Source organism: Ovis canadensis, chromosome 15 (genome assembly GCF_042477335.2).
Source record: "Ovis canadensis isolate MfBH-ARS-UI-01 breed Bighorn chromosome 15, ARS-UI_OviCan_v2, whole genome shotgun sequence".
Taxonomy (NCBI): Eukaryota; Metazoa; Chordata; class Mammalia; order Artiodactyla; family Bovidae; genus Ovis; species Ovis canadensis.
In genome coordinates, this window is record NC_091259.1 from 90,095,844 (window position 1) to 90,122,855 (window position 27,012).

Consider the following 27,012-nt stretch of genomic DNA (forward strand, 5'->3'; position numbering starts at 1 on the left):
GCAAATTGATAATTAATTAGATACTATCTTAGTATACCTCTTATGCGGATCATTTTGTCAAATACTTTTCATCCTACACATATTTGTCATAAGTCTCCAATGATAAAATAACTCTTGAGGGAAAATGCCCCATCTGACTTGGTACGCCAAAGACCCCGCATTCCACCCGGCAATAAATGTCTGATGCGCAAACGACGGAGGGTGGGAGCTCTGCTTATTACTCTCTTGGAGCCTTCCTGGCACCCAGCACGGTCCTAGGACAGCAGTCACCCAATGAATGCGGTAACCTGGCCATTTACAGATGGTAATCTGTGGAACAGAAAGTCAGCAGTTGGGAGTGTGGTTACTGCCGGAGAGGAATCCCTTCAGTAACACAGAGAGCAGGAGCGGCCGTCTGGGTCCAGGTCCCGCGTCCTGAGCCCCGCAGAGATGGACAGGAGGGCACTTCTGGGCTGCAGAAGCGCTCAGAGGCCCTTTGCTCACCTGGTCGATCCACAGTTTGCCCACGATGATGTTGTGCACTGTTGTGGTCACTTTCTTCCACGTGTAGTGGTGCCCCGTTGCATGGAAAATACAGTGGATGCTACCTAGAAGCAGAGCGCGGCACACATTAAGCCGGACGCTAGACAAACAGCACGTGCTGGCTAGAAATAACGAAGGGCTGATTTTACTCTATCAATACTTCTTACTTTTAAAAAGAAAACAGTACATCAGAAAGGACTTACAATCTTTACAAACGTTGGAAGCACTGAACTTTTCACTTGATTTTTAAATTTGTTAAATATGAATAAAATATAATTAAGGATGATGAACACTAACAACTGATACCGCTTAACTGAGAAATAGTATTCTGCAACAGTAGAAATGAAAATGAAAGCAAAAACCCCAGTCTTCACTAACTATGCCTGCCATACTAGCAGCAGAATTAAGAAGAGCAGGTCAAATCTATCCCAACATGAAAAAACCTGCCTTGTGGGAAAGAGCACGTTGGTGGGCAGCACTGAGGACACGCCCCATTGTGAGTAACTGGCTGTGTGACTTTAAGAGAGTCACCCATCCCTGTACGGGCCTTTCTAAAAAATAACCCTTTAGCTTTTTTAAGTCTTTACTGCATCTGCTACAAAACTGCTTCTGCTTTACACGTTGGTCTTTTGGCCTCGAGGCGTGTGGGATCGTAGCTGCCAGACCAGGACTGAACCCGCACCCACTGCATTGGAGGGCCAAGTTTTAGCCACTGGACCATTAGGGAAGTCCCTACCTTTGAGCCTTAATAGAAAAAAATAGTAATAATAAAGAGGAGTAGTGGATAGACCAAGGGCTGAAGGATCAGACAGAACTGGTTCACCAGGCTGTGTCGTACAATAAAGAATTCGTCTGGTCTTTGTCCGACATTTAAACCCTTGCAATTTCCCAAGTGACAGTGTCTCTGTTACTCATGAGGGTCCTGGAGGTGTCTGCCAGTGTGGTGCCTCAGCTGGGCCCCTGGACAGCAAAAATGATCTGAATCAACTTCTTCATAACTCTGGAAATTAACCAAAGGCTTACAGTAATCCAAGAAGCATTTATTCAAGAAAAAGGGCTGAATCTCAGCAGCAAAATGAGCTGTGTGGCATTGTATCTTGTCCTATCGTCCTCTCCCCAGCTCAGCAGAAGCCTTGGAAACTGGTAGCCTCACTGTCATGATAACCAGGAAGACCAGCCAGCAGGCCAGCAAGCACTGAAGAGGGTAGAGCGGCATGAAGCCCCCCAGAACCCAGCTCCAAAGTTGTCATTATCTGACCTGTCTGGCAGTCCCCTGTTAAGTCCCACTCACAGGGCTGATCTTTATTGGATCTGATTCAGCACCAGCTCACTTCAAAAAGCTTCTTTCCTGGGGCAAGTATCAAAACACTCAGTGGCAATTATTTAACACAACAGCTGCCAGAAGTGGTGATAACATTTGGAGCCCTTGAAGAAATAACGGCCGAAAATTCCCCAGGTCTGACGAAAAGCACGCGTCTACACATCCGGGAAGTTCACTGGATGCCAAGCAGGATCGACTCAGAGAGCGCCACACCCCCCCGCCACAATCCAATGAGAAAGAGCCAAAGGGAGCCGTCCAGCCCGCAAGGAACAGCGTGAGCAAGGGCCCCGCAGAGGCCAGGGGGCCGGAGGCCGCGGCAGGACACAGCCGAGGGGCTGAAAGACGAAGAGCACCAGGCCCAGAAGGCCCCGTCCAGCAAAACCATCCTTCACACACACAGGCGGACGCAAGACATTCCCAGAAAAACAAAGCCGAAAGAACTCATCATTAGCAGATCTCATCTTCAAGAAATACTCAAGGAAGACCTTCAGGCTGAAATGAAAACACATGAGACAGTAACTTAAATCTACCTCAAGAAATTAAGAGACCAGTAAGTGCTGAGTCACTCAGTCGTGTCTGACTCTCTGCAACCCCATGGACTGTCACCTGCCAGGCTCCTCTGTCCATGGAATTCTCCAGGCAGGAATACCGGAGTGGGTAGCCATTCCCTTCTCCAGGGGATCTTCCCAACCCAGGGATCGAACCTGGGTCTCCCGCATTACAGGCAGATTCTTCATCATCTGAGCCATCATTAAAAGACAATTATGTAAAGCAACAGTTATAAAACAATGTTGATGGAATTACAATGTACAAAAACGGGTTGTATGACAATAAAAGCACAGGGGGAGGGGAAGGTAATGGATCCGTACAAGGGCAAAGATTTTCTATACTGTAGAAATTCAGCTGTATTAATCTGAACTAGGTTATTAGAAGGTTTTAATACCCAGGGTAACCACAACAAAAATATCTTTAAAAACCACTGTAAAAGAAATAACCAGGGAATTTAAATGGTGAACTGGAAAAATCCTATTTACTACAAAGAAGGAACTACTGGACGCACAGAGGAACAAAAAAGACCTAAGCTCTACAGAAAAAAACAGCAGATGTAACCCCCACCTAATCAGTCAGTAATTATAATAAATATAGATGGATGAATCGCTCTAAGCAAAAGGAGAAACTTGGAAAATGGATAAGATACAAAAGGAGGATTTTTTGACCCAAGTGCCGCTGAAGCAAATTCAAAGTGCGTGGAGTCCAGCACCCCCGACACGGAGACCAACAAGCTGAGCGGCGGTCCCTGCACAGTCTCAGACCGTGACTCTCCTCAGGTCTGAGAGCTCCGAGCTATGAAAGAATAGTCTTATTGAAATGTACCTCTTTAGGCTTCAAGCTGCCACTCAGTTCCAAAGAGAGTGGATGAGTAAACGCATCTTTATCCTCTACCACAATCTTCATAATTTTGGAAACATCAATTGCGTTTCCTAGAAGCCTTCTTTTTTCCAGATTGCAAGAATTCTAACCTTTTCAGTCTACTTTACAAGAATACTCACACTTTATCTGCCGCACTTTTAACCCTGTCTGTACCTCTTTCACCAGTGACGTCTGTCGGCTTAACAATTTGCCCTCTGAGAGGTGAACATCCCTGAATATGTGAAAATTAGACTGCACAGTTCTCCTTCCAAGCCGCGGACGCAAAGCCATGAAGTACAGCTATCCCCAGGGCCCACATCTGGAAGTCCCTCTTTATGCTCCGTACTCAGGCTCCTGTCGCTATGTCAATTCTTTGTTCAACTTCCCTACAAAGGCAGAGATCTCTGTTTCGCTCACTTACATTTTCCCAAACATCTTAGAACTACATCTAGTGTGTGGTAGATACACTAAATAGCGAATCCTTAAAAAACCACAGGAATGGAATCTGAACAGAGAATTTTTTAGAACTCTTAAAAACTCGGATTCACAGCTTTTATCATGTTCCTATAGTTATTTACCCCTTAAGGGATTTGCAGTTAGTCCAATTACAGAGAAAATGGGCAGCAGATCACGGGTAATTCAGGTCTACCGCTCTTGCCCACTCAGAACAAATACATAGAACCCAGCCCTTCAGTGAGCCTCAGGGTGCTCTGAAACTCTTCTTCATGGGTGAAATTCACATGCAACATAACCACTGACACTCCAGTTTTGCAGATTAGGTGTGAAATCACTTAGTCTCCTTTTCACCTTGGGGCCTCTTGTGTATTAACCACGAAGCAATAACGTTAACACTGCAGTTTCACTTCCAACGTCCTTGGATTGTTTTCTAACGTCTAGTTTGCACTGCGCCTGCTACACTGTGTGTTTTCTGAGAGCGCGCGGGAGGAGCAAGGCAGAAAGCTGTCCTGCAACAGCCCAGCCCTGCAGCTCCGCCCCTGAAAGAGGCCTGCTGTCAGCCGTCTCCAGGCTGTGCGGTCCCTCCATCTGCTCTGGGTCTCCTTTCCTGCAGACCACCACATGCTCTTCAGCACGTACAGGGTCAAACGTGGCTGCTCTCGCTGAACTTCCAAAGAGCACTGAGAGCCTGCTACACTTTTTGAATAACCACCGCTTCTCGCCTGAAGTACAGATATGCTTACATGGCATACTAGGATTATCCCTATTCCCAGGCGGGATCCTTTAGGTCTTGGTGCAAAATTAACTTGTAATCCAATAAGATCTTTTAAAACAAAGTTTCACCTTACCTGGAGTTTGGCTGTTACATAAACGATACCTAACTCCTCTGGTGGAGGGAGGGGGAGGGGCTCCCCGGAAGCCTAGCCTTGCAGTCACAGGAGAGATCTGATCTACGGAGAGAAGCTGCCTGCTAGGGAACGAGGGACACACCACCAGTTTACAGACACAATTTTTAAAATGCACGCTGACATGTATGCCCTAAAACAGCACTTAAAAGTAAAAGGAAGTGTCAAAGCGTCAGCCACTCAGTCCTGCCCAACTCGCTGACCCGAGAGACTTCTCGGTCCACGGGATCCTCCAGGTCAGAGCGCTGGAGCGGGCTGCCGTTCCCTTCTCCAGGAGACCTTCCGACCCAAGGATCCAACCTGCTTCCCCTGTACCGCAGGCAGTTTCTCTACCATCTGAGCCACCAGGGAAGCCCCCCAGATAAAGACGCATTAAACGTAAGCTAAGAAGACACAGAACCTGTGACTGAGTGGCTCCCTGAAGAGTCTCAGCCCTCATTCACCCATGGCTGAGAAGTTATGTGACCTGCAGAGCTGGCTCCCAGGTTCAGGGCCCGAACCAGGCCTCCAGGCTCCCGGCTCCGGAACCAGTGACCTCCTCTGTTCCGCCAGAAAGGCTTTCCTTCCCGGAGCACCAACCCTTACCAGGCGCCGGCCTTACCGAGGGGCATAATGGAGAGGTATTTGCCGCGAAACTTGCTGGTGATCTTGATCTCCTGCCGCAGCGTCCAGCCGTTTCTGGACTCGGCATGGTGTGCAGCCGCAGGGGGATGGTGGCTCACCTGGAACAGACCGGGAGCTCAAATGAACAGGCAGGAAGGAGGAGAGAATCTGCCTAGGGGCTGCCTAGTCACGCCCCAGATTCCCGCTGGACGGCGCACACCCGCAGCAGGAGGTGAACACTGGGGCCTCCAGGGCTGAAGTCCTGAAGGAAAGGAAGGCAGTCTGGGCTGACGGGGTCTGGAATTCCTGCAAATGCTAACACCCAGGGTGGGGAGCAACCCCCCAAACCCCTCCTTCGTCCAACAGGAAGCGTGCCACAGTCCTGAGGCTCCTTCACCTGCTCACAGAGGGATCGGTAGCCATTCTCCTCTAACCGGTCCAGCTCAAAGGTCTCCCCGAGGAGTGGGTTGAACGGCTTGCTGGTGCGGAAGACAGTGGTGGAGTAGGAGGACACGGTGAAAGCTGCAACATAACAGAGCTGTTCTAGAGAACTCTCGCACGCGGCCGCCCGGTCCAGCAGCTCGTGGTACTCCAGGTCTTCAGTGAGGCGCTGAAGCATGGACAAGGGCTCGTTAAAGTTCACCTGTCAGGAAAAGAGCAGATGTCAACGCCTTGCCTGCACAGGCACACCACACCGTTTCTTCTTTTCTTTCTCCACAGTTGGGGAGACACGCAGACGTCAAGACGATAAAGCAGATCCCTGGGGAAAGCAGCCTCTGCTCAGTGGGGACGCTCTAAGCTCTGAGCCGAAGAACAGCCCATTCTCCGTGGTGAGCTGCTCGCGCCTGGGACTGGGGAGTCTCCACCTGCACTGATTCACTAACTGAAAGCTGAGATGGGAACCATGCCTCTCCTGCTCAGCACCGCCTATCCAGTGGCCCCGGACACCTGGCATCAAACAGGCATCGAGTGAGTGAAAGGGGAATGGACGTGAGCACAAGGACACCCAGAGCGGAGGCTGGGCATGCCACCCTTCTGCGGAGAAGAAAGCTAGCGGACTCCAGGAGCATGCAGTCCTGACAGGGGGCACACTGCAGGGGCCAGCTGCCGCTCCACACAGGGCCGTCACTGCACCCAGCTCAGTGCCCTGTCAGGCCAGGTGCTGCCCTCTCCTCTGAGGCTGCACAGCTGCGCTTCTGGACCAGGAGTGTTCATGCTGGGGGCCGGGAGAGGGCTCTGCGTGCTCCTGTCTTCAAGTTTTACAGCCAACTTGAGGACACTCGACGAAGGATGAAGCGAGCGGGTGTCTGTGTGTGCCTCTCTCGGGGAGAAGGTGTCCACACATGCCGCAGACTCAGGGGTGCCAGGCCCCGCACAACCCCCCAGGGGCAGTGGAGTGAGCAGGAGAGACTTCGTTCTCCCCACTCCCAGAGAGGCAGCTTCTAAGATGACTGTTTGGAACGTATCATGACTTTACTGTTTAAAATCTTATTATCAAAAGGGGTTAGGTTCCCAGGTTAGCCTGTCACGCTGTTTAGTCAGCAGCACAGCTAAACAAGCCTGAAAACCAGCTCAAGTTCTGAGTCCAGAGAAGAGAAGACGGAAGAAAAAACAGCCCTTTGTACCGAATGAAGCTGACCGAAAGCACCGTCTGGTTACTGAAACAGGCAATAATGACACTTTTCTTTCCTAGAGTCCTACCTCTTTTCCTGTCTTTTTCTGCACTTTTATCCAACCTCCTGCCCGCCAATCTCTCTGAGTCACATACTACCCTAATATTTACTGTCCTCCCAATTACGGAATATCTTGTAATTTTCACTATGACACTTTGAAGAAACAAAGTTTAAAGGAAAAAAAAAATCTACTTGAAATAACATCACCCAAAAATAACCATCCTTAACAGTTTCATATTTTTTCTATGCATTTATATATTTTTTAAAAGGGCCTGTTTTTTTTCTGAGAAATGAACCAAGCATTTCCCTGTGAAAATTTCCCAGTGGGGAAGGACGATCTACCGTGCCTCAACTAAAGTCTTCAAGTCACACTCCAGCGCCACCTCGTCCGTGGAGAGAAGAGCTGTGTGATGAGAAAAACGCACACAGGGGGTGAGGGGGAGCGGATGCACAGAATGCGAATTCTCCAGGTCTTTCAAAAGCGAGCACTTGTTAACTACGCAGACAAAACCTCTCAGGGGCTGAGCTGCAGCCGACTTGCAATAACACTTGCACACGTTTTGGGGAGAGTGGGGCGGGGTGCGCTCTGCTGGCAGCCACGGACAGGTCAGCCCCGCAGCTGAGGGTCGGCGCATCCTCGGGTCATCACCGCTCACCACACGCACGGCCTGGCCCCCGAGAGCTGTGCCAGGACCCACAGCGTCCCCGAGAGCAGGCAGGCTTTTCCTCCTGGTCTTTTTTACCACTCAGAGGCCTCACGCGGGAGAGAGAAATCTGAGACTTCGAAGTGGAAGGGAGCGGACATCAGCGACATGGTCAATGGAGAGCGGGGCAGCGCAAGAGACAGCCCAGACAGCAGCAGGAAGCCATCGGCAGGCTGCAGGGGTCGAAGGACGCATGGGGTTGCTGCATAGAGCCACAGGCCCGGGCAGGAGCTGAGGCCTCTGGGCCCGTCCAGCGGGAGCACGGCCCAGAAGGATGCAGCCGCGGGGAGCTCCCTGGGCGCCTCCCTCCTCCTGCCCACTCCAGACGCTTTTTGGGGCCTTGCCCGGGCGCCCCGGCCCGCAGATGGGAAGAAACCGCCTGCGGGCTCGGCCTCCTGCAACTCGGCACAGGCAGGTGAGGGGTGAGGGCTAGGCTGCGGCAGCACCAGCAGGAACCGACGGGGACGGGGGCCACCTGGACGCGGACGCTCCTCTGAGCAGGAACTGAACTTCCACGGCGATGACTGGCCTTTCCAGCCCCCTTCCTACCACTTCTTTAGGGCGCTGGGCCAGGAAAGTGGGGCTTCAAGACCCCCATCCCCACTCCGTGAACCAATTATTTTGTTTCCCTCCACGGTGCCTACTCACGGCCCTTTCCGGTCTGGAGGGGAGTCTTTTTCTACCAAAAGTTCTACACACTTACAGACAAATCTATTTGTTTTCCAAGATTCACAGTTGCTGAACGATATATACGTGCCAGGCCCTGGCTACGCATCAGGGGTATGAAGACTGGTAAGACAGGCTGGGCAGAGCGCCGTTCACGGGAGGCAGAACCACTTACTGCTCCGTAGGCCCCAAGCGGCCGGGAGCCTCTGTCTCCGGACAGCGCGCGGGCAGAACCTTCAGCCCCCCACACTCCACTCTCCCCTTCATCCACAGGCAGTGGAATCCCCAGTTCTCATACCAGCCACACCATCAAAAACAGAAGTCATGATCTCCAGCTAGCTGAGGCCACGCAACTGAGTTCAGAGTAAATAGAGAGACTGAAGGGGATGGTTCACGCAGTTTGCAGGAAGCACCCCGAAAAGGCGGGCGTGCCGTCTCCCCCCCCCCACCCCCCCCCCCCTGCTGAGGGCCAGGGCTGCAGCAGCCCCCCAGCGCCCAGGAGCCGAGGCCACGGGGCAGGGTGCGCCTGGTCACAGCAGGAGCACCAACCAGAACCCGACCACCTGCTTCTGAACTCCAGCGTGACGGTGACTGAAGCTCGTATTTGTAGGCCAGCTTTTTCTGTGCAAGGCCAGACTGTAAATATCTGGGCTGTGAGGGGCATGTGGCCTCTGCCACACCCACTCAGCACTGCTGTTCTGGAAGTAGAGCAGCCACAGGTCATCAGTGCATGAACGCGAGTTCACTGTGTTCCAATAAAACCGCCAGGACACTGACATCTAAACTGCGTGTAATTTTCAGATAACAAAATATTAGCCTCTTTTTGATATTTTCTAGCCATTTAAAAATATGAAACGATGCCTGGCTTGTGAGCTGCACAGAGGGCAGCAAGATTTGCCCCAAGGCCACAGTCTGCTGACCCCTGGTCTAAACCAACGTATTCTGGACTCGTTAAATTGAACCTGTACCTAACTGATACAGCCCTGGGCAGCTTGGCCGCCAGTAAATGCTCAGGGGATGAAAGAGGAAGTGAAACCCACTGCCCAAAAATAAACAGGGGCACTTGCTGGAACACAGAGCTGAGACGGCTTGCCCTGACGCGATGCCTGGGTGAAGGGGGCTGACAGACGGCTCTGGAGTCGGCTCCTGGAGAACAGGCACCCGCCAGGGCAACAGCAGACTGGCAAGGGCGGGTGGGAGCTGAGGGAAGCGCGGGCAGAGAGCAGCGTGGGCCAACGCCGCAGGGGGCAAACCGAGGAGCCGGTGCGGACCTGAGGTGGCTCCCCCGGGGGGCACACTGCCTGTGTAAAGGCTGCTGCTTCCCTGCGGGGAGGGCAAGGCCCGAGGGAGCTGGGCTCCATTCAGAGCAGGGAGCAGCGAGCAAAGGATTCCCAGGGAAGTGGCAACGGGACTACGTTTGCAATCCTAAACCCATCCCCTTCTAAAGCAGTCTGGACAAATGGGAAGTGGGCCTGATGGGAGGCAGGGACGTCAGCCCAAACGCCACTGTCCCCCGGAGATGGGCTCCGGCTTCCTCCCTGGAATCAATGGCTCTGCTTTGCACTCCCCAAGCCTCTGTGCGTGCAGCACTGCCCACCAGACAGTCACAGAAAGCAATGGCCTCTACCTGTCTCCGCGCCTGTCTCTTGAACTACACGGTTCGTGAAAACAGAAACGATGCTGAATTTATCTCTGCACGGCCCCAGCACATCTGGCCTAGGAATCTGCTCATAAATCACTGCTTCTGAACAACGCATCTGATTCTTGCTGATCTGGAAGCATACCAGGAACCTAGCTGAAATCGAAGCCCCTGGCTCTAGGCGATGGTCTATGACAGTGCGGATAACACAGGTCATGCCGCAGGCGGCCATGCGGGAGGGCGGGGCTGTCCCGGCAGCGCCCCGGGCCTGAGGGGCCCCGGCGTGTGAGACCCTCACCGGCATGGGGATCTTGGAAAGCTCTTTGCCAATGCAGTTCTTCATGATGCTCCACAGGTTGAGGCTGTAGTTCGGCTTGTAAGGTATCCGTGTCCGCTTCTCCTTCTTGGTCTCCTCCAGCTGGTGCTTGTACTGAGAGCAAACACAAAGCCATTCAGGGGCCTGCAGAGAACAGGAAACCCAGTATTTCTAGGCCTCCCTTCCCCCCACGCTAAAACAAGAAAAATCGGTGTCTCCTGTTCCTCTTCGTGCTTTACAAGCACATCCCTGGGAACATACTCAGTCCGTCCCTGCTCATCACCCCAGGTGGGTGTTACCTGCTCACCCCAGGTGAGAGTTACCTGCTCATCGAGGCTGATGTCACTGCTGGCTCCACTGATGTTGCTGCCGGTGCGTCTGCACGGGCGGGAAACGGATGGGGATGAGAATAAGATCAGAACTAGACGGTGGTCCTTGCCATGTCTTTACAAAGCAGAACGCTAAGGATACTGCACAAACTTATTCACGAGTGAATGAGAAACGACACTTAGGAAAGCGTGCGTAGGAATAAATGTCCCTGGAGAAGCTGCTCAGTAAAGACAGACACTCTCCCAGGTACTTAGGGCCAAGAGTCCAGGCCGTGGGAAACAAGCAGGACACTCCCACTGACACACGTCCTGCCTCCCGACGGCTGGGCACGGGGAGGGCAGTCAAGCCTGACTCACCTGTGGCCCAGGTTCTCGGGCACAGTGATGATCTCAGGGGCGTCAAAAAACTCGTTCTCGTCATCTTCGTCACTCAGGTCTCCTTTGCCGGAGCAGGGCTGATCTGCTGGGAGAGGGACGAGCCGCGTTTGTTCACTTTGCGCCGTTTATCGAAACCTGGCAGGCAGGCCTTCTACACACGCACCACACACACGGGACAAGGACAGCAGGGCACACGGAGGGCTGAATCCCCACTCGCGTGAGGCGCCGACGCCAGGGGCCCAGGGCTCCGCTGTCCGCTGTGCGAGGCCTGCTGGCCGGTAGGACACCCCGTCCCAAGCCCCTCACCTTTGCCGGGGCCACTGGCTGGTCGGACGTCCCCCCCGCCCCGAGCCCCCCGGCCCCTGAGCCCCCCACCTTTGCCGGTGCCACTGGCCAGTTGGACACCCCCGCCCCGAGCCCCCCAGTCCCCCCACCTTTGCCGGGGCCACTGGCCGGTCGGACGCCCCCGGCCCCCCACCTTTGCCGGGGCTGGCGCCGGGCGCGCCTGCAGGCAGCACCGTGGCCCCCCGGAAGGCCCTCTCCAGGTGGTTGTGCTGCTTCGCCAGCTGCTCCAGGGCCTCCTCCAGGCGGATGCGCTGGTCCCTCTCGTACTGCAGCGACCTCTGCCACCGCCTGCTATGGCTCTGGGCCAGCGCGAGGAAGTCTCTGCAGGCCTGCACGGAGACAAAGCGCACGAGGGTCCCCTCACCGCGACTAGTCAGAGGCCCCCTGCCTCTGGGAGCCCGCTGAGTAACCTCGCTCTGGGAGCCCGAGCCAGTGAAGTGCAGTGATCAACGCAGAAAATAAACGGAAAGCGCCGAGTGTGGCTGTCACGGTGGTTCAGCATTCTCCTGGTCGTGAGGACCACACGGATGCCAGCTGAGCAGCAAGCCTAGACCCAGGTTTGTGGCGGCACGGGGGCTGCTCCAGAGGAGGCCTGCTGACCCGGAGGGCAAAGAAAGCCTGGGGCGCCAAGTGTGGCTTCCGACCCATTCCTGACCACACTCAAGCCGCCCACAGCAGAGGAACTCGACAGCTGAGCCTGCACCGCATCACCCTGAATGGGGGAACTTCCTTGGTTTGTATATCGGTCCCTAAGAGAACCACCGACCTCAAAAAGCCGACGCCTATGTGACCTCGAGAGAGGACACAAACCCGTTGGCGCTCAGTCCCACCCCAGGCTCCGGCGCTCAGTCCCACCCCAGGCTCCGGCGCTCAGTCCCACCCCAGGCTCCGTGTGGGTTTCAGACCCAGGCCAGACAGCTGGCTGCGGACACAAAGGGCCCCGGCGGCCCCACCCCGTCACAGAGCCCCCGGGCTGCGCACCCTTCTCAGACAGGCAGATCTCCGCCGGAGCTGTTCGCGTGGCCTAGGATGCCCTCCGCCCCCCTTCCTCGACTTGGCCAAGTACTCCTCATTCTTTGAGACCTATGGCAAAGTTACTTCTCCGTGACACCCCCTGCCCCCATGCCCAGAGGAGCCAGGCTCTCCTCTGCTTCCGCAGCGCTTTGCACATATTTCTATTTCACAGCATCCGATTGTGACTTTCTCTCCAGATGGATCATGACTGACTTGAAGATACCATTTATAGCTTATTCACATGCTTATCTCCAGCTCCTAACTTGGCCGCTTTGTACACAGTGGGAGTCCATAAAGTTTGCTCAATAAATAAATGGAGAAAGGAAGCAACGGAAGCTTAAAAGTCTAGACAATGCTAAAGAGAAACTAAAAGGTAAATAGAATATCTGCTGCCATGGTTTCAGCCCTGACCTATGGACTAAGGCCTATGGAGTCAGGAGCTCCGGCTTTGTGCTCAGGGAGCCACAGGTCAGACTACCCAACTGCCTACCCAACAGCTCAAAGTAAGCTCAACATCACTGGGCCCCTACCGGGCTCACCGCGCTCCCTTTCTGACTTGGCATCTTCTCACTGGCAGAGAAGCAAGGGGCTTCCTGGATTCTGAGTCTTCCTCCCTCCCCGAGTCCAACGATCAGAGCCTACGGACTGTTCTTTGATATTGCTGGGATCTTCACACTTCTTTCCAACCTCCGTAATCGAGGCGGCACAGAGAACATACCCTGGGTCGTCACAGCTCCATCCCACTGTCTAACTGGACTCTTTGGCAACTGATTAAACAGAGAGGTGCCTCACGTCCTCATCTGTGAAGCAAGAATGACAACCACAGCGCTCTCACAGCGTTGCTCAACAGAAACAGGTAAAGCTCTCAGAAAGACCTGGCTCAGAGTCATCACTGAATAAGGTGACCATGACTAGTTACGCCTGCACCAAAGTCGGCCTCGTCCCCTCCTAACCCACCCCCTGCCAAGCCCATGCAGGATCTGCACACACAGCATCCCCGCCCACCTGAACGCCTCTTCAGCCTTCTCTCGGCTCCCTCCTCCACCGGAGAGGCTCGCAGACCCTTCAGGGCAGGATGTGCACCCGCCACACGGGGACCGGCTCCTCACCCACGTCCCGAGACCAGCGACAACTTGATCAGCGAGAGGTGAGGGCATTCCGGGCACTGTGCCCACCTCTCGACACCCATGAGCTCATGAAAGCCTTTCCACACCGCAAGAGCAGGACCATCGCCACTTACAGAAACGGAACTGGGGTCACAGAGGAAGGAGGCACCCCCGGCTATAGAGATGGTTAACTGGGGCCGCTGGACTCCACGGCCCTGAATCACGGGTGCCTTTTTTCTACAGGAAGACTCTCTCAGGCCCTCCAGCATTTAGCTGAGGTGTTACCTTCTCGAATCCTCCCGGTCTGAGCTGGACCCCCCCAAGGATTACAGCACAGCAACCTGTGCCCACATCTGTCGGGGCGCTCAGCACACTCCATAACCATCTGTTCACCTCTCGGCCCCTAAACGGAGAGTAATCTCCCTGAGGGCAGGGACCACAGCCATATCCCCGAGCACTGGGCCTAGAACACAGACGGTGCTCAACCGTGTTCACTGAGTTAGAAAATGGACACACTAGCACAGTGTCGAATTCACTCCGCTGCTTAGAGACCCACCCTGGCAGCAAGAGCTGCACCCTAAGCAAGCAGGCAGCTGAGCGCGCTCACGCACTCTTCCTTTGCACGGACACTGCCTGCTTTGAGACGTGATGTGCTACACAGCACTTTTCAGGCCTTGCCATTATCCCCTAGGAAACAGTACATGGATTAAAAAAAAAACGCCTTTCCAGCAACAACTGGCTACAAAAGGGGCAAAGGCAGTGCACTCTGGAGAACAGAATGAGAACTGGCACCAACGGGGCACCTAGAACCTAGGGAAGAAGGGTTCTCCCCACGAACAAAGACAAGCATATTTTCAAGAAAAAGTTCAAAATAAAGTTTCGGTTTATGAGACATTTTTAAATCAAGAGGTGTTTTATGTAGCAAATATTTATCATAGTAGAAAAAAATTGACATGGGAGCAGACTTGAATAAAAGGCAACATACGACTGTTTCCTGAGCTGTTCTATTTCATACATATATTTATGTACTATTGATTGAATGCCCTGTATGATTCGTGAGTTTTCCTGATCACAGGGGGACTGAAAAACAGGCACCAAGAGGTGGAAGAGTCTGGAAAGAGCACAGGACCGGACTTAGAGACACAGGTGCCCGCCCGCCCGCGCTGGAGTGTAGAACGCGGACGGGCGCTGCTGGGAGGCGCTGATCTGCCCCCAGCCCTGCAATGGACAGAACAGCTTCCCTCCTCACCTCTGTGTGAGTCAGAGCACAGAAGAGTGCTCCGTGTTTCAGAACAGGGCACGGAAATAAACGTCACCACAGCTTTCTATTAAGGGATTTTAAATGCAGGAAAGTAGAACTTCCCTTGGTCAGAGGAAAAGACTTTCGATCTCTGAGACCCGCACAAACTAAACTAGTTCTAAACAGAATCGTTACCACTTCTTCAACAAGGGAAAAAATCTGGCCCTACTGAAGGCAGTGTGAAAGCAGCTTAGCTGTGTCCAGGTCTTTCTCATCCCATGGGCTGAGTCCATGGAGCTCTCCAGGCCAGGACACTGGAGTGGGTTGCGATGCCCTCCTCCAGGGATTTTCCCAGCCCAGGGATCGAACCTAGGTTTCCCGAATTGCAGGCAGATTCTTTACCAGCTGAGCCACAAGGGAAGTCCAAGAACACTGGAGTGGGCAGCCTTTCCCTTCTCCAGGGGATCTTCCCGACGCAGGAATCAAACCGGGGCCTCCTGCATTGCAGGCAGATCTTTTACCAACTGAGCTATCGGGAAGTGTTAAGTTCCTCCCATTTAAGTAGACAGGAAAACAAAAGCACCACCTGTGTAAGCCCTTTCTCACAGAGCAGACTTCTCATGTGCCTTGAGAACTACGCTCTCGTGTTCCTACCTGGAAGCTGACTAACATAACCTGCCAGGTGAGGGTCAGTCTCCAGCAGAGGGGGCGTGGCACTGTTTATAGTCTCTGCACTCATTCCATACCTATCACCCAGTATCTGCCCCACATCACCAGCGCCAGTGGGACTTTGGGTTTACCTGGAGCCCTGCCTCCAAGCATCCCACAGACCCATGACAGTCACCCGAGCTACGAGTCACAAGGGGGCAGAAGCACGGGTCCCTTCTTTTGAAAAGAAAAGTGCCCAAGGTTGAGTGTGTCGTCTTATCACCTAGAAGTATGCTGAAGTGTTAGTTGCTCAGTTGTGTCTGACTATTTGCAATCCCATGGGCTGTAGCCCGCCAGGCTCCTCTGTCCATGGGATTCTCTAGGCAAGAATACTGGAGTTGGTTGCTATTTCCTTCTCCAGAGATCTTCCAGACCCAAGGATCAAATCCGTGTCTCCTACATTGCAGGCAGACTCTTTACCATCTGAGCCACCAGGGAAGCTCTATCACCTAGAGCTCCCTCACCTCTCAAAGACTAAAGGTGAGACTCACCCGGATTCCAAGGTTTTCAGTAATACCTGACCCAGGCCCCCACTTACCACACTGCAGGCCAGCATGCACTAGCAAAGCAGGGGTCAGACTCCAATGGAAATCTCAAAGAACAGAAAGGTGGAAAGGATCCATGAAGATCTTTCAGTTCCAACAGATAAAGAAAAACAGATAAGGAGGGAGGGAGGAAGAAAGAAAAACAAAGAAAGGAAAAGAGAAAGAAAGAGTCGAAACCCGAGAGGTGGAGGACTCAGCGTTACCATCAGAGGCCCTGCTGGGGTAGAAGCCTGGCTGGGCAGCGCCCTCCTGATGACTCGAGCAGGGCAGCACGCAAGGTCACTCTATCCCTGCACCCCATTCACTTTCACGCAACAGACGCTGCAACTCAAATCCCTTGAACCAGGAGGCAGGACCTATGGTCTACGCTTTGCCCATCACAGCCTTCCAGCATGGGGTGGGGGAGGGGGCGCGGCCTTTCCCCAGCACATGGCGGAGCGGCCTTTCGCGCAGGGCGCTCACGTTGATCATGGCGTTGGACGTGATCCTGAAGAGCGTGGCGCGCTCGTTGACCTGCTTGATTTTCTCGCTGCTCTCGGCCGGCAGCCGCAGGGCCTCCAGCTCGCTGAGCGAGCGCTGCAGCGCCGTGCCGTGCTTGGCGATCAGGTCGTTGCAGGTGCTCAGGTCCTCCACCTTGCTGGACAGGGTCCGCAGGGTGTTCTGCAGCTCCGTCTTGTCGGTCTGGGAGACGGACTCTTCGTCTCCCGACTCATCTGTGGGGCGAGAAGGGGAGCAATGGGACTCCGGGCCCAGGGCCGAGAGCGGGAACTCTCCCAGTCCGCCCGCAAGCAGACCAGCCCTCAGCCTGCGCCGTGACCAGCCGGGCTCAGCGCCGCCGGGGGACTCTCCAGCACCGGTCCTCGGCCCTGCCGGGGCGGACACCGGGGCAGACAACAATGGGCGTTTCTCCTACTCTCGCTTTTCTAGTTTTATCCAGATATAATTGACGTGCGATGCCGTTTTAAGTCTGAGGTGCACAGCACATACACCTATCGGGAAATGATTAAAGTAACTAGCCTGCGTCCCCTCACACAGACACAAAAGGAAGGCTTTTCCCCACGATGAGACTTTCAGGAACTGCTCTCTTGGCAACCTGAAACACCACCCAGCAGCGCTCACCACAGTCACGTGCTGTCCACGACATCCCCAGTACTTACTTGCCTTCTAACCGGAGGCCGGCATCTTTGGACCACCCTCATCCAACCCCCTCAGGGCCCACCTGGGGTTCTTCCTAAAGGTGCAGTCTCTGCCCCACACCTAGAAAGGCTTTGATCTGGCAGGCGTGAGGCGAGGTCCGGGAATCTGCACTTCGCAAAGCTGCCTGGGTGCTTCCGATGCGCACCGAGGTCTGTGAACTAGTGATGAGAGGTTGGGGTGAAGCTAGACGGCTCTTATGGCTGGGAATGGACTACTGAGCCTTTCACCCTAGCGTGAGGGGCCCAAAACAGTCAATCTGACTGTGAATGCCAACCCACAATCATCTGTTGGGTGACTGGCAGGCCCCTGTATGTCCTGGGCTGAGCTGCAGCCCAGCCCTCTGTGAACCACACTCATATCCTGAAAGGGCGATCAATTCCTCTATCCTACAGGAGAACTCAGGAACTTCACGATGACTTTATCCGACACTGAAGCCACCGCTGAAAGCCGTGCAGGGCCTTCTGTTAAATGCCCCCTGAATCACAGGTCATGGAGGGGCTGTGCCTACCTCTCACTGGCAGGTTTGTCCTTAACGCTGTGTAACTGCAAAGTTCTTTTCTAGCCACGTCACTTCCTCTGGGGGAGCTAAAATCGGCACTAAAATCAAAACAAACAAGGAAAGATCTGCCCTATCTATATCTGCTGGACAGAGGAGCAGGGCCAGAGTCAGAATATAGCCTGTGACCCAGAGATTTATAAAGCAGGAAACTTTCCTTTCATTGCTTGCTGCTGCTGCTAAGTCGCTTCAGTCGTGTCCGACTCTGTGCAACCCCACAGACGGCAGCCCCCCAGTCTCCCCCGTCCCTGGGATTCTCCAGGCAAGAACACTGGAGTGGGGTGCCGTTTCCTTCTCCAGTGCATGAAAGTGAAAAGTGAAAGTGAAGTCGCTCAGCCCTGACTCTTAGCGACCCCATGGACTGCAGCCCACCAGGCTCCTCCGTCCATGGGATTTTCCAGGCAAGAGTACTGGAATGGGGTGCCATTGCCTTCTCCGCTTTCACTGCTTAAAAGACATTAAACACAGCATGGGGAACCACAAGATAAGAAGAACAAGAGATGAAAAGAAGTCAGCAAGTGAGCAGCACGGTCAGCTCTAAGCAAACAAGCACCGTATGATTAAACTACCACTTTCCTTTAAGAAAAATCAAAACATAACCAAACTGTGCTTTTTAGTGAGACTATGGTAGCAAAATAAAGATTTTTCACAGAAAATACTGCAAGTAATTTTTTCCCATGTGTCTTAGGCATGAAACAGCTCCGGCCACTGACCCAGGCATCAGGCAGGGATGAGGGACAGCTGGAGCTCCTCTGCCCAGACCCGTGGGAGCAACCCCTCCGTCAGGGGTCTCTGACATCATGCTTTGGCAGTCTACGGAGATTGCTGGTTTCAATTCAACTAAACAACCAGTTAGGTAAGAAGATGTCAGGAGAAAAGGAAACAGTTAAGGACAGAGCCAACCTGTGAGTTTATCAGTTTGGATCTGATGTATCAATAAAATAAATAAATCAAACCTGATTTATCAATAAAATCATCCTTTCTCAAGATTTTAAGGCAGTTGGTGGGCATTAGAAGGCAAAAGCTAATTGCCATGCTTCTAAGACAAGAGTTTCCCAATGTCAACTATTCTGACATTTGGGGCCAGCCGCCTCTGGCGGGGGCAGGTGGGGGGCTGTCCTGCACGCTGGTGGGAGCTTCAGCAGCAGCTCTGGCCTCTGACCCGGGAGTCAGGAACACCACCCCCCTCCGTGGTAACAAGACGTCTCCAGACATCACCAGAGGTCCCCTGAGGGGCTGAACTGCCGGGCTGAAAACCAGCCCTCCAACAGAGATTCTGCCCGCTGGGCAGCCAGCAGACAGCTGGTAATTAGATGACAGTGGGGGCAAACGAGGTCTGCGAGATCGGGGCGAACGGAGCGTCCCCAGGGGCTCGCCCCACCTGACTCAGCCAGCATCTTCACCGCCTTGGCCTTGGCCAGCTCCAGGGCCGTGACCCAGCGCTGCCGCTCCACCTCCGAGCTCGCCTTCAGGTGGTAGGTCTGCGCGCCCCCGTTGGAGATGACGAAGTTGCAGGAGTCCTCCACCGTGATGTGGGCGGTGGCGAGGTTGATGGTGCCGCGGCACGTGTGCCGCATCTCCGCCTTGGACCTGCAACGAGCCGGACAGCTGAGCGGACGCGCGCCGCGCCACAGCTCCGAGCCTTTCGCACGGGCCGCGGTCACGCCCCTCGCGTGGCCCCCTCCCATTAAAAAGCCGATCAGCTGGCTTCTGAGCCTGCGCGTGTTCTGAGTGGAGTTTACGGCTCCGCTCTTCCCCTCACCCTGACCTACAAACAGCATTAACCCAGCAATTTTAAGTGTACAATTTAGTGAGTCTGGACAAATGTAAACAATTGTGCAACCACCTCCACAGTCAAGATGGAGAACACTTCCATCACCCCCAAGAGTCCCCTCAGGCCCCTTTACAGTCAGGAGTTACCTTTCATTTAGCAAGATACAATTATCAAAGGGTGCTCTATAAACTCATGCAACCAAATTCTGCATAATCATCTCATTCTCTAGGAGAAAGAGGGAGTTCTCTGGCAGGCCTACGGTTAAGACGCTGGGTTCCCAGGGCAGGGGACACGGGTTACATCCCACATGACACGTGGTGTGGCCACAAAAAAAAAGAAGTTGAAAGAATAGCTCCATTTTACAAATATTGAACAATCCACTCCCCCAAATCCACTGTAACTCAGCCAGTGAGAACTGCCATACCACTCTTAAAACCGTCTTGCAGACATGTAAGGCACACTTAGATGTTTAGAGTATTAAATATTGTGTGTGTATGCTCAGCTGCTAAGTGGTATCTGACTCTCTGCGACCACATGGGTTGTAGCCCACCAGGGTCCTCTGTCCACAGGATGACCCCCCAGGTAAGAACACTGGAGTGGGCTGCCATTCCCTTCTCCAGAGGATCAGCCCAACCCAGGGATGGAACCGCGTCTCCCACACTGGCAGGCAGATTCTTTACCACTGAGCCAGCCACCAGGGAAGCCGTTAAATACTGACTACAGCTTAAATGATATGAAAGAGGAGTCACTAGCTCTCCGTGGGAGTGAAGAAAGAATATTCATTAAAGGAGCACGGGGTGGTATCATCTTTCAGGAATACTTCTTTCCTAAGGTCCACTGACCTCTCTTGGTGGGAACTCCTAAGCCACCCTATTAATAGCTAGGAGAAATTCAGCAAATCTCTTCTGAGAGGACTGGGTGTAAACTTTTCTTCATTGCTACTGACTGACAGCTCTATTAATAGGCCAACTCTTGAGTCTTACAGCCCTGCTCAGTGACAATAAGCTACGAGAGACTTGGCATGAAACAGAGCTGCCAGCGCAGCCGAGTGTACAGGGCGACCTGCGCTCATTTCCCCGCCACCCGCCGACCTGCCCAGGGGACCTTCATGTTGAGACTGCAGCTTTCCCTGACCAACTTGGAACAGAAAGAGGTCAAAGTCCTTTGCCAACTGCCAGCGTGCAAAGCAGGGCCGTCTCTCTTTCTGGCACATCCCAAATTCCTGCATGCCGGAAATGACGGCACTAGCTCCATCTCTGGAAGCCAGGACTGGGGCAGGCTTGAGAGACAACACTCCTCCATCTCTGGAAGCCAGGACTGGGGCAGGCTTGAGGAAGCCTGCTTCCTGTGCTTAGGAAGACAGCTTGGCTATTGTCCGGTCTGTCACGTGAAACTGGTTTTTCTTCCTCAGATGCACAGACGAGAGGCATGGGATCGCCGGTGGGGAGGGCAGGGGTCTCAATAAACCAGGCCATTTTCCACCTCCCGCACCTGCCACGCTGTAACGTGACTCCTGCTCTTTCGACTCCTCCTCCCATCCCCCGCCCCACACTTCAGTTACATTATGAATAATGCAGGCTGAGTTACCAGCTCACCCTCACTTTCTACTCCAAAGGTGCGACTCAGACCTTCTGCCACATTCCTCACAATGCGCTGATCTTTTCCACAGGCCGCTTCCTAGGAATCTCCTCTGTTCAGGCCATGTCCATGAACTAAAAAATTTTCCCAAATCATACAGTCTATAGTACTTTTAAAAATACCAAAGGACTCTGGAAGTTTGGGCAGGCTTGATTCTAGAGCTCTTAGGCTCAAGCAGATACTCCTCTGCTTCTAAATGATTAGTGCAGAAGTATTTCAAAAGACATGCTTTTCAGGGGCAAGAGAAGTTCCTCAGGCACCACAGTATTAGGTGGTGTTTTCTGATTAGTAAGTTCTTCCTGGAAAAGGCCAGCCAAAATAGTAGCTTCATCTCTAGAAGCTAGCCAAGAAAACTAATACTAAAGGCTTGTCACTATGTGTCTGGGAGAGCTAGGATTCTACATATGGTTTTAAGTAACAGGACAGCTGTGTAACTTTGTATATAACAAAGAACAGGATAGGTAAAAAGAAGGCTTGCCAAAACCTATTAGGACAGTTCATCAGAGGATGGGTTTAGGAAGCACTTGGTTAAAAAGAAAACCGTATTTTGTAAAAGGCATATACAGGAGATGGTTTTGGAGGCATGAAAAGCAGGAGGCAAGACAACTTGGCTAAATGAACCCTAAGAACATGGGGATCCAAAGAACCAGTTTGGAATACCAACTGGTTGATAGAAAGGGCTTCAATGTGATTTTGAGGGTAGCATGTAGACTTGATAATTCTGAATGCTGTTCCTTGGTTGGTTTGTGGGTGGAACAGTCTTGCTGCCCTGCTGGCAAGGGCAGGCCCATGGCATATTTCCCAATACACGGTTTGGTACGTTTGGGAAGGCATGCTAGCTGTAGTCAGGCAGGCACCACTAGCTCTGATAGGAGAGAAACTAAAAGTGGTTACAAGTACTTAAGAGATAACAACATATACATTATTACTGTCCAACCAAGATCAATACTGACCAAGACAGGTACTGATTAAAGACAAAACTGGGCTGGAAAGTGGATCTGATTAAAAACTTGCATGAGGAAAAATGACCACACATTAAGGCTCTCAGCTGATACACAACTATTGAAAAATGGGGAATCAGTGTTAATACTGACTTATAAGCCAAGCTAAGATATGAATCAGTTAACATTACAATGATGGTCAGTGTTAACAGGAAAACATGAACTTGAGCAAGGGAAAAACTGTGGAACAAACCAAAACTTTAGAATTGTGATTTAACCTTAAACTTATAATCCCGGACAAATAATTAAAAAGGAAAATTAAAAACGAAAATCAATTCTGAGTAATTCAAATGATACACATAAATGTTCACAATTAATGTCACTTAAGCAGTGAGGATGCACTAAAGCATTTTCTACCATGTTAGAGACCAGGTAAGAATGTGCTCCTATTTCAACAGCCTCCAACTCCAATCTTCAATTCCCTTTCAAGATTCTTTAAGACTCAAGACAATGAAGTTGAGGGAAAAGAGATTCCTTCACCCAAACTGTCCCAGCGGCAAAGCAACTCCTGGCAGAGGGCAAGAAATATAGTCTTAACAACACTCTTTTGGGTCTCAAATAGAATGGTCTTTATAAAAAGATTTCACTTAGAAATTACACTATATTAAGCAAAATCTTCCTTAAAGAAGACGTCTATACATTTTGTGTAACACACACAGCGTGTCGTATCTATAAACTTGCTGTAGACAAGTAGTTCCCTCTTTACTGACTGATTCACGTAACACTAACCTGGGTTTTAGGCTGTGTTGGTATGAAAAGAACTAGTTTCAAATTCTGACTCAAGACCTTGGGAAAGCTGCCCAAGCTGTCTGCGTTTCCTCACTGGTAAGGTGGGAATATCTCCTAACTTCCAGGTTGCCGTTGGGAGTCAAATAGTGTACAAAACACACCTGTGCAAACTGTCTAGCACTCAGGACATGGTCATGTCCTGTCCCGAAATCCAGTATCCAACCTATCTATCTACAGTAAGACTCATAGCCGAAAGCATGCTATGTTATGGCAAGACTGTGAGTCACCACAAACGTGTAATAGACGTCCCAACGCAAGCGCTGCTAACAGGAGTCAACGAAAGACATGGGCTCTTCTTTTGAGGAAACCTGAACCGAACGAACCGGCTGGCCCCCAGCAATCCTGGCTGGAACACTTAGTGACCTCCCCTTGGGAGGGCGCGGGGGCTGACACAACTACCGGAACCCCGGAGGGCGCGTCCCCGCGTGGGCTGTGCAAAGGCGAGAGCTGAGGCGAATCTCGAGGCGACAAGGCCTGGGGACAGACCCCGAGGCCACCCTGTGCGTGGCGTCCTTGTGCCTGAGCGTGGAGGGAACAACGGCGGGAACGCCAAGGGCCGCTAACCACCCTGAATTCTGGAGCCGGGGCACAGACAACCAAGCCTCGGGACCCTTGACAGCAAGCTCCCCGGGAGCGGTGCCCGGGCTCTGCCCCCGTAAGCACCGACACCGGCGCCCTCCCTGCGCACTCCTCACTGCACCGGGGCGCGGCTGCGGACGCAACGCAAGAGGAGACGCGACGCTCCCGGAACAACTGGCGGGGCCGGGGCCCGGGCCGGGGGCGCCGAGGGCGGGGCACGCGGGCGGCGCCGTGCGTCCCGGCGCGCCCACTCTCGCGAGGGTGGGCTTGTGTGGCGGCCGGCGGGGGGACGCGCCCCGGAAGCAGTTACCTGTAGTAGCTGAGGAGCCCGTTGCTCAGCACGAACCACCGCCGCTGGTAGCCTTTGATGTAATTGGTCCATTTGAAGAGCCAGCCCTCGCGAGCCGAGCCCGAGCCCCCGGCGCCCGAGCCGCCAGAGCCCCCGGCCGGCGGCGCGGGAGCCGGGCCCGCCGCCGCCACGGCCCCGGCCCCAGGGCCCGGTCCGCCCGCCGCCACCGCGGCCGCCGCACCCGGCACGAGCCCGGAGCCCGGCCCGGAGTCTCCGCGGCCGCCGGCGCCTCCACCTCCCACCCCGGGGGCACCGGCGCCGCCGCCGCCCGGGGCCGCCATGGTGGCCGGGCCCGGGCCCAGCGCTCCTCTGAGCTCCGTCGCCGCCATGAACCGCCGCCGCCCGCTGATACACGACCGGAACCGCCTACGAGAGCCGCCGTCGCCTCCCGGAGGGCCCCACTCGGCGAGAGCCTCAGCCGCCGCCGCCGCGCAGCGTCCCCGCCCCGCCAGGCCGGCCACGGGGAAGAAGAAAGTCGATTGGTGCGGCCGAGTGTCACTTGCGCAGGGCCCCTAGGCCATTGGCATTTCTCTGGGGCCTGTCATATCGCAGCGCCCAGTGAGCGTCGGAGGAGGGACGCTTCCGCCAGGCCTGCCGCCGATTGGTGCAGGTGAAGGCCAATCAGACTCAAGTCAAGCTCATTGGCGCTTTCCCGAAGTCTCTGGCGCTCAGGGAGGACTCGAGAATGCAGACCGCCCAGCCCGTGTGGCTGTCGATTGGCCAATATTCCTGCCACTCATGAAGTGTGTGCAGTCGTCACCGCCACGTCACCTCCTCCCATCGGTCGTCTCCGTGGCTCTCTTCCGCCCTTACGGATTGGTGGTTAATATCAGCTGCTCAACCTTTACTACCATTCACTGAACGCGTTGAGGGAAAAGGGGCGGAGTCTAAGCGTCACATCTTTACTCTCATTTATTATTGGTTGGAGTGGATGTCACTCACAAGGCGGCAGAGAGCCGGGGCGGTGATTGGAGGTGATTGGCTCCTGGAATTGTCTGTGAACGCAGGAGCGTGACACTTCTGACCAATGAAAGAGACTAATTGAGAGAGGGGGCAGGGCAGCCAATAAAACCCAGGACGAGCAATTCGTGGGCGTGCCCGTCTGCTTCCGCCTTCGGGAAGCTTGCGAGTGGCCAAAGCCTGTCGGTTTCTCTAACGCGTGCTTTGCTGCTCTGTGTCAGTGTTGGAGTCGCTCTTTCTGAGCTAAGATCGCCAGTTTGTTAGGAAGAGTGTTTCTGCGTAGTCGGCCTTTGCCTGAGTTTTTCCCTGCGACCTGGAGGCCCGAGTTCCTGGGGACCCCAGAAATGGCTTCCCCAGTGTCCTCCAGAATCCACCATTCTAACTCCCTTTCCTGGTTTGCTCATCATAGTACCACACACTTTATCTCTTGATTCTAGACTGTCATATGCTTCTGATTTTGTGCCAGTAGTTGCTGACCCAGCTATGAGGCGTAAGTGGGCTTGCGAGGACCTGACTTTATTTGTACTTGGACCCATGTGGTTTTAGCATCATAAGCGCACGTGTGTATGCTTAACTTTGCACAGAATATTTTAGATACACTGATTTTGTTCACACATCTGTGAAAGTCACAACTTCTGTAACTCATGTAACATTTGGAACTCTTGTTAACAAACGGGGTTTGCGGGAACCTGGCATCTGTTATATTTTGCTAGTTTTCCTGGACAATAGAAATAGCTGCTGGCTGGAAAACAAATCACCTTTTCTTGGCAATGTGCTTCATGGTATCAGGAAAATAAAAATATCCTTTTTTAGAAAACGTTTTAAAGAGAAGAGACATTTATTGAATTCCGGAAATAAAATGCACTTTGAAAATCTGCAGTTAGATGTAGCTTAGAGGATTGTTTTAACTCAACTAAAGTGAACCCCTTTATGCTTGAGCCATGCCTTTGCTCATTACTGGCCCTCTGACTGAGAAAGTTACTTAAGCATTCCCAGCCTCAGTTTTCGTTTCTGTTAGATAGGAATAAAACATAGGGATATTGTTCTGATTAAATGCATATATGAACATGTTTGATAAACTAAACAGCTACAAAATATAAGTTGTATTGCCAAATACATCCCTCTGTTTATTTGCCAACCACAAAGGAGAAACACATACTTTTACACTGAGGGAAATCTGGCTGTCCCCACCTTAACCCAGTTAACCAACTGGATTATCATTAACCCTGGGACAGCCAACATTTTTTATGAGGTCCCTTATCTGCTGCTTTAAAAGTTGCTTGTTCCTTGGAAGAAAAGCTATGACCAACCTAGACAGCATGTTAAAAAGCAGAGATATTACTTTGCTAACAAAGGTCCATGTAATCAAGGCTATGGTTTTTCCAGTAGTCATGTATGGATGTGAAAGTTGGACTATAAAGAAAGCTGAGTGCCCAAGAATTGATGTTTTTGAACTGTGTTGTCGTAGAAGACTCTTGAGGGTCCCTTGGACTTCAAGGAGATCCAACCAGTCCATCCTAAAGGAGACCAGTCCTGAGTGTTCATTGGAAGGACTGATGTTGAAGCTAAAACTCCAATACTTTGGCCACCTGATGTGAGAGACTGACTCATTGGGAAAGACCTCGATGCTGGGAAAGATTGAAGGCAGGAGAAGGGGACGACAGAGGATGAGATGGTTGGATGGCATCACCGACTCTATGGACGTGAGTTTGAGTAAACTCTGGGAGTTGGTGATGGACAGGGAGGCCTGGTGTGCTGCAATCCATGGGGTCGCAAAGAGTTGGCACGACTGAGTGACTGAGCTGGACTGAACTTGTGTGCTGCAGCGTGAAGTATGCAGCTCCACTTAATTAAGTTTTCTTGCCAAAGTTTTCTTGATCCCAAGTCCAGTCAAGCCTTTAGATCTATCTTTCAGTTTACAGAGGCTGGAGGAACCAGTTAAATAACACCCCCTGAGGAGACAATTGAATAAATCAAGAATGTGAGATAGTCTATAAGACAACTGGCTTTACAGGAGATAAAATAGAAAGATTAAGGAAAAATGATGTGGTAACAGAGTCACGTGGTGATTGTTGTAAACTTAAAAAAAAAAAAAAACGGTTTTAAAAGAGACCTCCCCAACAAATGCTTGACTTTGATTCTGAAACAAAACAAAACAAAAACAAAAAAACTGTTCTTGTAGACAATGGAGGATAACGGGAATTTTGAAAATGGACTGGTATTAGATGATGTTAGGCAGTTATTAATTTGTTCAATGTAATACTGTATGATGGCTATGAATGAAAGCAT

The 27,012-nt window shown here is 52.6% G+C and overlaps 1 protein-coding gene across 2 annotated transcripts in view; it reads right to left on the reverse strand.

Moving 5' to 3' along the window:
• OSBP (oxysterol binding protein) overlaps positions 1-24,221 on the reverse strand; it is a 29,548-nt gene extending 5,327 nt beyond the window's left edge. The window contains exons 1-10 of one of the 2 annotated variants that reach the window (XM_069553252.2): positions 23,725-24,221; positions 19,015-19,223; positions 16,343-16,593; positions 11,401-11,596; positions 10,902-11,007; positions 10,539-10,593; positions 10,198-10,329; positions 5,615-5,860; positions 5,216-5,336; positions 484-587 (exon numbers count right to left, since the gene is read on the reverse strand). In XM_069553252.2, the coding sequence (XP_069409353.1) occupies positions 484-587; positions 5,216-5,336; positions 5,615-5,860; positions 10,198-10,329; positions 10,539-10,593; positions 10,902-11,007; positions 11,401-11,596; positions 16,343-16,593; positions 19,015-19,223; positions 23,725-24,092 (1,788 nt within the window). In that variant the 5' untranslated portion in view covers positions 24,093-24,221. The remainder of the gene's footprint in view (positions 1-483; positions 588-5,215; positions 5,337-5,614; positions 5,861-10,197; positions 10,330-10,538; positions 10,594-10,901; positions 11,008-11,400; positions 11,597-16,342; positions 16,594-19,014; positions 19,224-23,724) is intronic. The other variant, XM_069553251.1, reaches the window with a different exon arrangement.
• Positions 24,222-27,012: the final 2,791 nt, after the last annotated feature.